This window comes from Gigantopelta aegis, chromosome 4, assembly GCF_016097555.1.
Source record: "Gigantopelta aegis isolate Gae_Host chromosome 4, Gae_host_genome, whole genome shotgun sequence".
Classification (NCBI taxonomy): Eukaryota; Metazoa; Mollusca; class Gastropoda; order Neomphalida; family Peltospiridae; genus Gigantopelta; species Gigantopelta aegis.
The window spans coordinates 29,605,476-29,620,436 of NC_054702.1; the positions used below are offsets into that span (position 1 = coordinate 29,605,476).

At 32.2% G+C, this 14,961-nt stretch overlaps 1 protein-coding gene across 4 annotated transcripts in view; it reads right to left on the bottom strand.

The window, feature by feature from the left end:
• LOC121370337 (alpha-actinin-like) overlaps positions 1-14,961 on the bottom strand; it is a 74,558-nt gene that overhangs the window by 17,911 nt on the left and 41,686 nt on the right. The window contains exons 5-18 of one of the 4 annotated variants that reach the window (XM_041495488.1): positions 14,548-14,626; positions 11,497-11,578; positions 10,355-10,440; positions 9,696-9,788; positions 8,302-8,532; positions 7,491-7,567; positions 6,609-6,738; positions 6,161-6,252; positions 5,195-5,240; positions 4,527-4,589; positions 3,202-3,264; positions 2,704-2,781; positions 1,886-2,041; positions 117-134 (exon numbers count right to left, since the gene is read on the bottom strand). In XM_041495488.1, the coding sequence (XP_041351422.1) occupies positions 117-134; positions 1,886-2,041; positions 2,704-2,781; positions 3,202-3,264; positions 4,527-4,589; positions 5,195-5,240; positions 6,161-6,252; positions 6,609-6,738; positions 7,491-7,567; positions 8,302-8,532; positions 9,696-9,788; positions 10,355-10,440; positions 11,497-11,578; positions 14,548-14,626 (1,294 nt within the window). Of the gene's footprint in view, positions 1-115; positions 135-1,885; positions 2,042-2,703; positions 2,782-3,201; positions 3,265-4,526; positions 4,590-5,194; positions 5,241-6,160; positions 6,253-6,608; positions 6,739-7,490; positions 7,568-8,301; positions 8,533-9,695; positions 9,789-10,354; positions 10,441-11,496; positions 11,579-14,547; positions 14,627-14,774; positions 14,854-14,961 lie in introns of all 4 variants that reach the window. The other 3 variants (XM_041495487.1, XM_041495489.1, XM_041495490.1) reach the window with 3 other exon arrangements.

Consider the following 14,961-nt stretch of genomic DNA (forward strand, 5'->3'; position numbering starts at 1 on the left):
TCTCGTTGTAAGTTAAGGTGGGTAACGTGTTATTGGTGAAAATGGGAACAGCAAAGCAGATTGAAGGCAAACATGTGAGTCAATATTTTATATCAGTTAATCAAAAACATTCTCACCTCTTCAGCTTCCTGGGACTGGAAAAGTTAGAACACATAAAACTCTGCCCAGGAAGCATGTAACATTTGAGCTGGGGGTTTTCCACACATTGGTTTTGCCATTTTCATTGAAACAAAATTATTTAACTTAAATACAAATCTGCAGTGTTTAAACACAGATTAAAACCATGCCAAAATTAACCAATCTGAAACTGAAATTATGATTCACTTACTTATATGCTGATGTAACTGGTGAAATTATGCACCATTTATATAGTTTGATATAGACACCACTAGGGTACATTAGAAGCATGGGATACTTCATATGTACTTTCCCCAAGGACATGACAGCACATACCACTGCCTTTGATATACCAGTCATGGGGCACTGGATGGGTCGGGAAAAAATCCAATTAGAGAAATGGGTCCACAGAGGGGATTCGATCCTTCAAGCCAAGCATCTCAAATAATACTTTTACAGATCAAAAGATAACAATTTTCCAACTACAAAATGTCCCACTGCCGATTGTAATCAAATGTATCTGTTATAATGAAATACACAAATTTAAAATCAAATCATATTTTTCTATAAAAGTTCAAACATTTTGTTTTTGTTTAGTTTTTTAACCCTAGAATTAGGAACCAACAATTAAAAATAAAATGTTATTCAAGTCCAATTATTTGGTGTAAACACACAGAACATTTGTATAACTCTTATATAAGTCAATAATTTGATATATTTTGTCAGGTCAACAATAAATAACACTTTCTTTTTGCCCTGCTTATTAATATACAAATGACAAGACTTTAACTGCAGCAAATCTTTCATTTTGAAGAAAATTCAAATTCAATGAAAATGGCAGAACTCCGCTGAACATTATCAAACACATGCAACACTGAATGCAGTTAAACACACAAGTAAATGGAACAATTTTATTTCTAAGGCAAAATGCATTCCCCACTCCATGCTTAATAATAAATTATTCCTAAAGTTTAGACCCTTAAACTGGTAGAGGAAGCAAAAAATGAATTTCATTATCATTAAATCTACCAAATAAAAGTCACCAGTGAGAGAATTAAACCAAAGGGAGATAACTGGAACCACTGCTATTATAAACCCAAGGGGGGGGGGGGGGTATGTATTAAAGAATAAAAAGCAGTATAATCTGCCGTCTTTAACTCTTTATTTTATTTATAGCTTCCTTCAACTTTCACAATAAACAATGTCTGAGATTTTCACTTTATATTTCAACTATTGCCAAAACTGTTCAATGATGCCAGAAAACAAAAACAATCAAAAGTTTCATCTTCAGTATGATTCATATTTTACATGTTACACTTACACTACCCAACAACACTTTATTTGCCAGAAAAGACAAATATTAATTTTTACACCCAAAAAATAACAATTAGAGAAAATTTTAATATTTAGTTATCACCTTCACTTTATATTCCTTCTTGAAAAAATATATCTGTCTGTAATCTCAAATACACAGTAACAGATTAGTAGGCATTTCACAGCGACACATTGTATACCCACAAAATGTTTTTCTTTAACAGCACCACTAGAGCACATTGATTTATTAATCATCGGCTATTGGATGTCAACCATTTGGTACTTTTTACAAAGTCTTAGAGATGAAACCTGCTACATTTTTCTATTAATAGCAAGGAATTATTTATAAACACCATCCCACAGACAGGACAGCACATATCATAGCCATTGATATATCATGTGTGGTGCACTGGCTACAACAATAAATAGCTTAATGAGCTGTAAATGAAGCTACCTGTGGATGTAACGTGGTGTATGGGTTGTTGGGTGGAGTCATGTTGTACTGCTGGGCCAGACGGGTGACCTCTTGTACGAGGGCTATAATCGTGTTGAACTCCTTGTCCGCATCGCCCAGGGTAGCCTTAAACTGCTCGTGCGCATCTATCAGCCCCTGCAAACAACAAAAACATTCAAGTTCAAATTCAAATTCCAACCAGTATCTAATATTTCAAAACTGAACACAAACTAGAAGATAAAAAGATAGATAATTAGGGACAGCAATACAGAGTGTCACCTGTACAAAATCAATAACATGTTACAAGCTGTTTGGTATACATGTTTTCATTTGATAGGCATTTATCCAGGATTTTTTGCCAGGGTCCCATGTCCTATGAGATTGGGAAAAACAACGCAAGTAAATCATACTTGAGATATTTGTGTCAGGCGACTGAATGATGCAATATACCACTGATGAATTAATTTATTGGAACAGACATAATTAAATATATTGTACATATTGGGAATTTTTAGCATAAAAAATGGGAATTTTCAGTGCCACTTTCTTTTGGGAAGGGGTCTATGTTCTAATCCAAAGAATGCCTGGTAAAATCTCTATTACTGATTATAGGTAAAATATCTTATGTACAGAAAACATACAATCAAGTGGTAATTAATGTTTTCCATTCAGGACCATCAGCATTTACCGGAATTTTGGTAATTTGTTTAAAACGTATTTTAAGATTATTACTGCACTGCATAATGAACATGATTTTACTTTGATATTTAATTGTATATTCTGTTACCACACTGTAACGAAAAAAGATCCCTTTTTACCTTGACCTCTTCAGTGGAGTGTACAATAAACATGTCCATGAGATCCTCTTTAGCACCGTCCATCCAGTTGTTGAATGGCTGAATAACAAATATGATTAGTTATAGAGACATTAACATTTTAACATTTCAATCTTGGTTAATTAACAGATGAATGTTTTAAAATAAAGTACACACAATAATTTTTAAAAATGCAACAATAAAAAATCTTTACTTAAATGGCACATTTTATTAGTACTAATTCCTGCATTGTAAAGGATTCACCATATGACTTATTTGTATCCAAATTTTAAAATATGCAGTATATATATATTTTTTTTTTTTTGAGTTTTTTTCTTTTAACAAATACAAAATCCAAGGATGTTATATGTCTTGTTAGCTTAGAGCTGCTTAATGTTGAACAAATGAGTTTGAATTCAAAGGGTTGATAGAAAAAGGGGCAGTAGGATTAAATAATAATAATAATAATAATAATAATAATAATAATAATAATGTATGTACTGCGGCTCTCTTGGCAAACTCAAGGTGTAGATAATCAATCTTCTCCAAGATCTTCTCAGCTTCCTAAAATAAAATAAAAATTAAAAAAATTTAAAATAAATAATTTTCCATGTTAGAAAAAATTTCTGAAATGTGATCAATGAGAAGTCATCTTATTAAGCAAGGATAAAATATGGCGTGTACATGGCTAAACACTTGTGTTTAAATATACAAGGCTGTTTATGGAAGTTATACATGACTGAGTAAATACCTTTCAGAAATTCAGCCCATGTGTTTATTATTAAAATATTTTTTTTTAACAGAATGATCCAAAGCTCCCCAGCACTGACATTGTCAATGCTTTTGGAATAATAAACATTACTTTAAAAATACCCAACAAACAACAAAGCCCACCCCAGTATCACTATTATAATCTGATATTTAAACCACTTTGGGGGGGGGGGGGGAGGGGGGGATGAAACAGTGTACACAGGAACAGTTATGTTCGGGTAGTCCAGCAACTGTGGTTGCTCGCAAGACTGGTTTTTGTGTCTAACGTTAGAGGAAAATGATAAAAGATGATGATATTAGTAAAACTGTTTGCCTGTGCTCAACCTACATGCATCTAGACTTAGATGCATCCTGTCTATCACACTTTTAAAGACATACATATAAAAGCTAATAAACATAAGACTAACAGTTGCCTGCAGTCTCTCTCCATGTGAAATAAAAGAGGACATTGTGGCAGTATTCATTCATTTTATTTTAACTTATTTCCGTGCTTATATCCAATTAACATTCAAGCACGCTGTCCTGGGCACACAAACCTCAGCTATCTGGGCTGTCTGTCCAGGATAGTGGGTTAGTTGTTAGTGGTTAGTAAGAGCAGGGGAGGGAATTGGCAAACTGTAAAAAAAAAGGAGGAAATCAAGAGGGGTCTGGGAAATTCTTGAAATCCCAGGTTAAAATCTGTGCCATCTGGCACATTTTGGAGGCAAAAATAATTAAAATGCGAGGAAACGCATGTTCCATTAGAGGAAAACCGCAGATCCGAGGAGAATTCCCACCCCTGTAAGATAGAAGAGGGTGTAGTGGTCTTACACTACACATTGAGTAGTTAAAATTTTCTCTGGGTGGGGCTACTCTTTTCGATTAGCAGCAAGGGATCTTTTATATGCACCATCTCACAGAGGGTAGTACATACCACAGTCTTTGATATACCAGTCATGGTGCACTGGATGGAACAAGAAATAGCCCAATGGGCCCACCGACGGGGATCGATCCCAGACCGACGCCTTATGTCCAATGGCTTAACCACAATACCATCGAGGTCAGTAAAGTCTTACCAGTAGTCCTTCCCTTCTGCTCAGTGTCAGCTGACCAAGACGATCCCACTGTTCACAAATTGTCTGAAAACAATTAAAATGAGTTGTTAATAAAAATATTCATCAACAATAGATAAAGCAACTGTTACCATAGCAACTAAATAATTTTTAAAAATAGATCCCTACAAAAAAAATTCATATAAAATGGTTTAAAATCCATATATGTAGTGACAAACTTGCCAAAATAATTTTGTTTAAATCTAAAATATTATTCAAAATTATCAATCAAAAAAAAATAAGCAGAAAAAAAGAAACAAATATTCTAGTTCTTAATGAGCAATGAAATAACAAAAAGAAATTATTATAAATTATCAAAATAAATAAGAACTATGCAATAAATAGCACTACTTATAAATACTTCAGGATTTAATTACATAAATCATTTATTTTTTAACTCATGTTTATTTATCTTCACTGCATGACTATTCATCTCAATATATAAGTTTTTACATATGTGGTTCATAATGTGCGTGGTTTCTGCTTCCTATTCATTCAGTTTAATATGAATAAGAAAATACTTGTTAAATTTTGAACAATTCCAAAATCTACAATGTGAATACTCCTTTATTACTTGTAATTTTAAGTAAAACTTGAGACGTAATTAACAATGTTTTATTTAACTTTGTTACCTGACACCTTGTGTTGACAGAAGCAACATCATGATAATCTAGGGCACTGTAAACAAAGTAAAAATAAAAAATACTAACTTACTAGTAATGTTAAGCATAACATGCATTTTCTACATGCAATAATGTATCATAAATAATTTTGCATGCAAATGTAACTAATTAAAAAAAACAAAATCTACATGCTACCTTCTGATAATCAAATCAATCACAAATCAATTGTAACCAAATTTTATTAGCAGATATTAGCTCTAAAGTTGCTAGGGTAGGTACAATAATCCAAGGAAATAGCATTTCAAAATGGGTTATCCCCCTTTGAACATTGTATATATTTAATAATTTGTTGCTCCTTTGAATACTGTAAGCACTAAAGAATTTGTTTTATATGCAATATAATATAATAATAACTCTAAATATAAGTTTTAAAATAAATAAGTAATGTGGCTATATAAAATGTATCTATATCTTCGTTTTATGATCCCACAAAAATATGAAAGTATATAACATCACCTTAAGTATTTGTGAAGAATCAGACATATGGTCTTGTTGTGCGTGAACCCATCTAAGTATATATCATCTTTACGTGTATTCATAAACAATCCTCTGAATATCACATCTCAATTAGCCAACTGTTTCTGAAGTACCACTGTGATGGTAAAACTCACTGAAGTACAGGACCTGTCATCTCATTGTTTGTGAAGTACTTAAATACATTAAGTTGTCACTATGTTTCATGGAACATTTAGTTTTTGAAATTTTGAATAGCAACAGTTGGTGATTAGTTGAAAATTGAGTAGTAACTACTATTTAATGTTTTAAAATTGTGTACCAATTTCTAAAATTAGTGTAGCAAATCGTGACACGATACTGAACAAAATGTTGCCGGTGTTTGTGAAGCACACTGGATTGTGTGACATGTAATTTTGTCAAGTTTGTGGTGATCTCCTACAAGTGGAAGCCATCACTTACTTGAGTTCCTGTGCTATTGCTGCAATCTGTTCCACGCGGTCTTGATGTGCGGCCAAATCACTTTCAAATGCTTCATGTTTCTTCTTCATTGCCTAAATAAAGTTATGACAGCATGTTAGCTCACATAAAAATTAAAAAAACTTGAATGTAAAACAAAAATCCTTTAGCAATTGTTCAAATAGAAATTATACAGTAATTATATAGAAAAGTGCTTGTTCCACACAAACATTGAAATTGTCAGTTTCCTAGGCACTTTGATTAAAACGATTGTTTTGTCATTGTAGTGTAAATCTTAGTGGATATGTCCAGCCAGACAAGTAGTTAAAACAATCTAGTTGACCCATAATACCCAAACCGTTTGTCATTAGTTTCAAGTTTGAGCTTCAAGTCCAGACTTTGTGCAGTTTTAAACTCATAGTCCCTGTAGTTATTGTGGGCCGTAGAATACCTTGAGTTCGTTTAGCCTGCACTGTTTGTAATCCCTGCTCTGTAACATCTCCTCCTTGCCTTGCGCCCACTCCTCGTGGATGTCACACTTATGACGAAACTTCTGGGCCAGGTGATCCAAACGTTCCAATCTGCAGGAATAAAGATAATATTAATAGTATTAAAATCTTTTTAATAATTTATAAGAATATTGTCATTTTTTATGAATTGAAGAAAACTTGGATAATATTCTTTTTTCGTTAATACCTAATATGACCTCTGACACTTTCCCCCTAGTCCCATATGGCACTTTCTCCCTAGTCCCATGGGCTAGTTCGAACATCTCAACAACCAATCAAACGGCTAAAATCTTCCACCAAGTCCTGGGTACCCAGTTCCAGTATTTTTCCTTCTATTGGGAAAAGTGCCATAGGTCAAATGTCAGTTTATGTATGAAAAGAAATTATTGAAGGATAGCAGTTGCAAATTGTACAAAAAATCACATTGTGCAGCGAAACAATTTTTAATACTAAATTTGTGATTGCTATACATCAATAAATTAATAAAAACAAACAACTCTTATAATTAAACCATCCATTTAGTTCAAACTACAAATAAATCTGTTAATTTCATCTTTTCCATGATCCGTTTTTAAGTACTGAAGTCCCATTTTCCGTTATGTCTTTTATTAGAAAACAAAATGATAACATTTTTCGTGGAGGTTTTTTTCCCCCCTTTGGACTTATGGTTCTCGTTTGGCAAATTAGCTTACAGACTATATTATTGATATGTTACGTGATAGTACTACATTATCTATAATTCACTACAACAGGTTTTCTTAAAGACATGAAAAGGAAACTGGTGTTTAATATTTAGCACAAGTGTATTTTAATCAGGAGTATACCTCTGTAATTCAGAGAGAAGCCACTCTTCAAAACCTTTCTCAGCAGTTTCCAGGCCTTTCCACGCATTAGCAATATCCTGAAATAGAGTGACAGTTTCATTAGAATATAATAAATGGATTATTTTAATAACATCTTACAAAGCATCTACAAATGTCTATAAATAAGATTTACAAAAACAAAACAAAAACAGAGTGGGTTTTTTTTAACAATTATAGCCTGCAAACTCATTTACCAACAAACCAATAGTGAGTATCTATTCTTAAGTGTAAAATATTTTTTTTATACCTTACAGAACAAAACAATTTATCTTTAATGATAAATGTATGATACATATTTACATAAGCAAGTTAACAAACTGCTAATTTATGCTAATCTTTTCAAACTGGGGAAAATGGGGACAACATAAATTTCTTGTCTGATATATACTGTGCAAGGTTAAAAATGGTTATCGCAAAATTAAGTAAATTACGTACCAGTCTATACAACCATTTGTATAATATAACCAAGCCAAGTTATAATTATTTGCAATAATATAAACATGTTTTTTCTCAAATTGAAATCTCACTGACTTAAAAGCACTGACCCTCATGTAAAATATTTTTCATTTTTTACAGCTATCGTTTACCATTATATAATTTTGTTCTGGTCTTTGTAGGAGCTCAGTATTAAATTTTATGTGAACCAAAAAAAGATACATTCCTTTGAAACTAGGGTTAGTAGCTTTGATGTCGTTTATAACTAAAAAAAATGCTCTTTAAGTGTCGACAAAAAGCACTATTAAAAAAAAACTTAATGCTATGAAATACATACCGAAACCATCTTTCCTTCTGTGGGTAAGTAGGCAGGCCTGTTACTGAGTCGGAGTCGGGTCTGTAGGGTGTTAAAACTGTTCTCTAGTTGGGCTTTGTCGTTCAACTTGGGCGGCTTGTGTTTTCGGCGGTAGTCACGGAATTCTTCTAGCTTGTGTCGTGTGCCAGGCAGTGTGTTGTCAGTTACTCGGTTTTCTAGCCACGGGCGGGTTTTTCGAATCCATTCCAAAAGCTGAAAACATAGAGTACTATTAACAGTATTTTTTATTACTTTATAGAACTAACAATATGAATGAATGAATGAATGAATGTTTAACGACACCCCAGCACAAAAGTACACATCGGCTATTGGGTGTCACAAATGGTAAGTATATGAAAATATTATCACAATATGAATTCCAATAATAGATAAATAAAATCAGCTTCAAGTCAAATTATGGAACTGCCATATCATAAGAAAAAAACCACTCCTGCCTCTATACTGACTTCTCTTTTCACCGTTAACCATTAATCCCCATCTTGGACAGCAATCCTAGAAAACAGATGTGCCCAATACCGGATGGTTAAACCTTAAATGGATATAAGAAATTCTTGCCATTCAGAAAACTGTATCAGCAAAAACAATTTAGCTAATTAGACACTTTGTCTTGGCATTTGTATTTTATGTATTTATACTAGTATCCATGAGCAGGAAAATGCTGTCAATCAATTTTACTTCAGCTTTTTATATCGGCACTGCTGAATGCTAATGCTAATTTGCACGAGCTTTATAAGCAAGGGTAGCTCTGGGTGATCAAAACATTTCGCCAAATTATGTCTTCAAAATTGTAAAAGCACAGTTATTTTGTAGCAAAATATCAATTATTACATAAAATTATTTTGCCAAATTGAAATAAAATTCGCCAATTGTTTTAAAACTTCTCAAATGGCGAATTTGGCAAATGCAGGAGCTAGCCCTGATAAGCATAAAAATAAACTATAATTTTACTCTCTTTTTTTTCCCCCAACTGCCGACTATGTGGTATCTACTAGTAAAAAACACTACAAACAAAATGAGTTAAAGTTTGTTTTGTTTAACGACACCACTAGAGCAAATTGATTTATTAATCATGAGCTATTGGATGTCAAACATTTGTTAATTTTGACATATAGTTTTAGAGCAGAAACCCGCTACATTTTTCCATTAGTAGCAAGGATCTTTTACATGCACCATTCCCCAGACAGGATGGCACACACCACGGCCTTTGATATACCAGTTGTGGTGCACTACAATTGGAATGAGAAATAGCCCAATTGGCCCATCGACAGGTATCGATCCCAAACCGACGAGCATCAGGCAAGCACTTTACCACTGGGCTACTAACTGCCTCTCAAAAAACAGAACGAGTGACACACCTCACTGGCGAGACGTTCGTATTCCTCCATCAGTCTCTCGTTCTCCTGGTTCACCTTCAGCACCTTGCAGATTCGGTTAGCAGCAGTCTCGGCCTACAACAAACAAAACGGTCATTGTTGATCAAGAAATGGTTTTTTGGTTTTTTTTAATTAACTTAATTATTAGATACATACATTAAGAATGTCTGAATGCTGTATACACATACAATAATTTAAAAAATCTTTTTCTTCTTTGAAATAAAATAGAAAATATATTTATACTTTTATTTACACAGAGGTTTCCTCACTAAACATGTTTAAGGATAGATTTTTATTAAAACATCTCTTTGACAAAAAGGGCAAGTTTAAACAAAAAACAGGCCTGTTTCTTAAAGTTCTGAGGGTAGCTACTGCACCCGTTCTTCTCTTCCTCACATTATTTAAAGCCCAGGAATCCTGTGACCAGTTGGCCACCACCCACTACTGACCCTGGTTGGGCTGCTTGTGCTCCCTTGCACATGCCAGTGCGGGCTGTCCCCTGTTCATCCAACCCCACCCTAAATCCTTTCCTGTATGAAGGAGCTGGTAGAAGTAGACACCTGCACCCATGACAGGCATGTGCTACAAAGTTTGCTCTGAATGTTCACAAAAAAAAAACAATTTTTTTTTTTAATACGAACCTGCTGTGCTCCGGAGAAAGCGTGGTAGTAAGATGAAACGTAGGCCATGACAGATCGCTCGTCGGGCTTCGCGGAGTTGAACATGTCTAAAAAAAAAAACACAGCACGTGAAAACAGAGCAACTCAAACAATAATCATAAGAGAAATTGTAAATTAAATCGCAAGTAACACTTACTGGAACAAAACTTAGAAATCAAATTATTCAAAAGTAATATTAGACAAAAGTCAAGTATATTTTCTTATTATTCATCAATTAATTTAGAAAAAAAAAAAATAATGTTTTTCTGTCAAATGCTGTTGTTCAAGATTATTTCTAGCGTTAGCTCTGCGAATTTTAAAATCAATTGTCAAAACTTATTTTAATTCGGCAAATAAATTTCATGTATTTGTTATTTTCTTATAAAATAACTGGTTTTGCCATTTTCGAAGTTTAAATACTTGATTTGGGGATATTTTCTGCTTACCCAGAGATAGCCCAGATTTCGCCAAATTAGCCAATCTATGACACATGTATTATTCTCCATTTCAATAGCCAGCAGTAAGGTGCTATTCCCTCAGTTTGAGTTATAAAGGTTTATTAAAACACGGCATTGAAATCACCATAGAATGTGCTAACCCATGTACAGGTTACCATAAATCGCATTCTTGGTAATCTACAGGTTACGAGACATCTATAAAGTTTACAATTCCCATTGTTGTTACAATAAAATCCCTCCACAGACACACTGATATGTTTTTATTCATTCACATCACTGATCTTCTACTGATTCTTATACATGTATGTATATGTTATACAGGAGTAACTCACAAATGATACAACTTTATGTAGTGTAGTTTTTATTAAATAACATTTTGTTGAGAACGAAGTACCATTCTCGACTTTCTTGGCATGTGGCAATCTCCTGGTAACTGGAACGATAGTTCTCAACTTATTTTGATGTCTGGACAGACATGCATGTTGTATAAAATCAGATGATTGTAACCCTTGATAGCGACAACACCCAAGTTTGTTAAAACTGTAGGTGTGTTTGTATTTTGCTTTATTAAATAAACTAATAACATGCTGAGGTGAGTTTAACGTTAAAATCTTTAAAGTTTTAACTTAAAAGGAAATCTAATTATCTAAATACACTATGCCATACCTTCTGGATCCAACATTTTGGGAATATCCAAATGTTTCTCTGCTATTTCAAAGGCTGTGTTTAAGTTCTCTAGTGGATTATCCTAGCAGAAATGAACAAACAAACAAATAATTAGTAAAATAAAATAAAATGTTTTAAAATGCCACGGTGCAAGTTTCAATACAGTTCAAGTCCAGATCAAGTCCAACAATTACATAACCAGGACTACAAAACACAGTTATCTTTCCCGACATCACTCTTTAACTAGTAACACATATAATCTACACAAGACACTGATTTATAAAACACTGAGGGCCAAACTTGTTAGCAAATTGTATTAACATTCTTGTACAGCTAGCAAGCAATTATCTTTAACAAACAAGATTTCTTTTATCAAGCTTTGAAAATTTGTTTTTAAACTTTTTGCTTCAAATGTTAAGACAATGGCAAACCTGTTTTTAAAACTCATTTCAAGATCAAATATTTTTAATGAAGTACATTTAATTTAACTCTTTAAACCCGTTTTCAAAAAAGTATTTAAAAAATAAATAACAAAAATATTAAAAGTGCACATATCAGTACAACATGCAATAAACAATATTAAATACATGTTTTATTCCTGAAACTTATTCCATAAAATTAATAAATTTTTTAGTTTTTAAAAGATTTTCCATTATTTTATCTTGTTGTTCTCAAAAATATGTTACAAAGAAACTGTTACAAAGAAACAATAATTTTTTTAGTTTTTAAAAGATTTTCAATTATTTTATCTCGTTGTTCTCAACAATATGTTACAAAGAAACTGTTACAAAGAAACATGACTCCTGTTGTGGTTTCATTATTCTATTACTTTTAAGTTGACATCTTACAACAAGTGCTCTTATCATGTTAAATAAAATGTCCATGGAGACGTTTCAAGAATAAAATCCTTTCTATGAATAGTATAGTATTTTATTTTCTGGTCATCTACTGATACACATGCCAGTTCCAGTAAATGGATAAGCGTATCTGTACTAGTAACTAGACAGTTTCTACAACTAAACTAGAGACTTTCTACAACTATTATAAAAACACTGCACACACATGCAACATACAGATAAAAAAAAAGAAAAATCACTATATTAAAAACACTTAATATCAATATTAAAAAAAAAAATCATGCCATTAAATTCAAAGACATGTTAACTCAAACAACTGTATGATTTCAACAAAAAGCAACATGAATAAAATTTCAATGATTTAATAGATTATATCCAGAATGAAAAAAACAAAGACAGCATAAGTGTACAAAATAATTTAATTTTAAGAAATCACCAAAGGTTCACCAAAAGTATAACTAGACTGTTTTGCTATCAATTTAAGTTTTCGTGAAAAAAACACACACACCCCAAAAAAAATTCAATTTCGAACAAACTCTTTCACAGATTTAAAGAATTTGCTTTTAACATAAATGTTCTTATTCTCACCAAAAAAACACCATCAAAGATTGTACTAAAAAAATATACAACTTGTGCTTTAAGTATGAATATATTGGGACTGTCTACACCAGAGTTAAGGCAGACTCATGAATACCACCTAGTCAATTTGGTCTTAGTATTACAATATTGATTTTCAACAAAAATTAATTCATGGACAAATAACATCAGCAACTGCATAAATAAATCTTAAAAAGGTATCATATCAACTGCATTTTTGAAACATGCCACTTTAGATAAAACACACATACAATGTATGATTTAATAATAAGTGTTGCTTTTTGTGTTAAGAAACATACAGTGTTTAATTATATATTTTGAATAAAAAACTAAATGTATATTAATATTACAATTCACACACGAAAATTTTCAAACAAAATTCACACCAATAAGATAATTGAAATGATAATCATGAAAAAAGCTATTAATTAAATCATAAAATAATAGTCACTCAAATAAAATGATTAAAATGGAAGAAAAAAATTCACTTTAATTATATTATTGAAATTAATGAAATCAGTTTAAAAGAATAGCAGCAGAAACAAAAATACTAAATTGTGTGCATGTGATATTGAAATGCTACAGATATTTCATAAATTTGTTACAAGCCGTATTTTTAAGCTCTTACTTGTTGGTGGTATCACACAAACATTTCATCAAAAACTGGGACATTTAACTACATATGAACTATTTCAACCCAGTACAAAATTGTTGTTCTTATTCTGTTTTAAAATTAAAAAATAAAAAGATAAAATTTGAAAACAAGTAAATTTTTAATCTTACAATGCAATTCTGATGATGCAATTCTCTATTTTGTAAATAGTTCTGTCAAAAAATATACTGACTTATGTTTCAGTATTCATCTAGTATGGTAACATTCCAATATTAAACAGCTAAATTTTGATGCATGTAAACTGCAGTCGACCAAAACTATACATAGTAGGCTGCTAATTTAGCAGGTTTCTGTGTTTCTACCAATCCCAGATTTTTGGTATGAAGCACAAGATTATGAGAAGAAATAAAAAAACATCTATATTAAACAATTTTATAATATCGGTGGAATCTTAAAAAATATCCCCAAATTCAAATATTAATCTTGAATAAACTCAATGAATCTAATTAAAAAACAAATTTAAAATTGATATTTTAAAATCCCACCTCCCATCCCCAAAACCAAATAATATTCTAACATTTCTTAACACAATTTTAAAAATATAAATTGTGACAAAACAAGTAAATAAATATTTTTAAAAGCTTCACTTTTCGCACCACTGTTATGAAAACACAAATTGATTAGCTTCATATAAACTATGTATGTTGTGATACCACCAACCAAGTCGCTAAAAGAATTTTTTAAAACATGCTTAGAGAATGAAAATTACCCTGTTGTCTCTTCAAACGACTCTAAAAACTTAGAATTATAATCATTTTAGTTGGCAAAATATCTTCTTTCTTTCTTTTTTATAAAATGTCTTTTTCAAGAAATCTGATTTTCAACATGGCACCCTGACCGAGCATTAGCCAATCAAAGTTAATCCAGCTGGAAATCAGCCAATAGTGTTGTCCTGACTTTTTTTTTCAGCCAATCACAACTCACCTTGGAAAGTTTGTAGTAGTCAATTAGATCAGGGCGATGCCTGTGTATCAGGGCACAGAATGCCAAACCATCTTTAAAGCTGAAGAAGACAAGTCAATGTGAGCAAAGCATGCTATGAAATAAAATATATAAGAAAATGAAAAAAATAAGTAAATGAAGAATAAGAAAATGTTAATCTGGTTGCGTGCATCCCAGCGAGCAGTAGGTCGAGGGTAAAGGAGTTTTACCCGTGACAACTTGTAATACTCTAACAGCTCGGGCCGGTGTCTGTGGATTAAGGCACAGAATGCTAACCCATCTTTCCAGCTGAAAAAATGACATGACAGCATTTGAAAACAATCCAATGCACAATGGTGCCCAACAAAATTTGAGTACATGATACAGTATTTCAAAATCTTAGGTACCCTGAAGTCG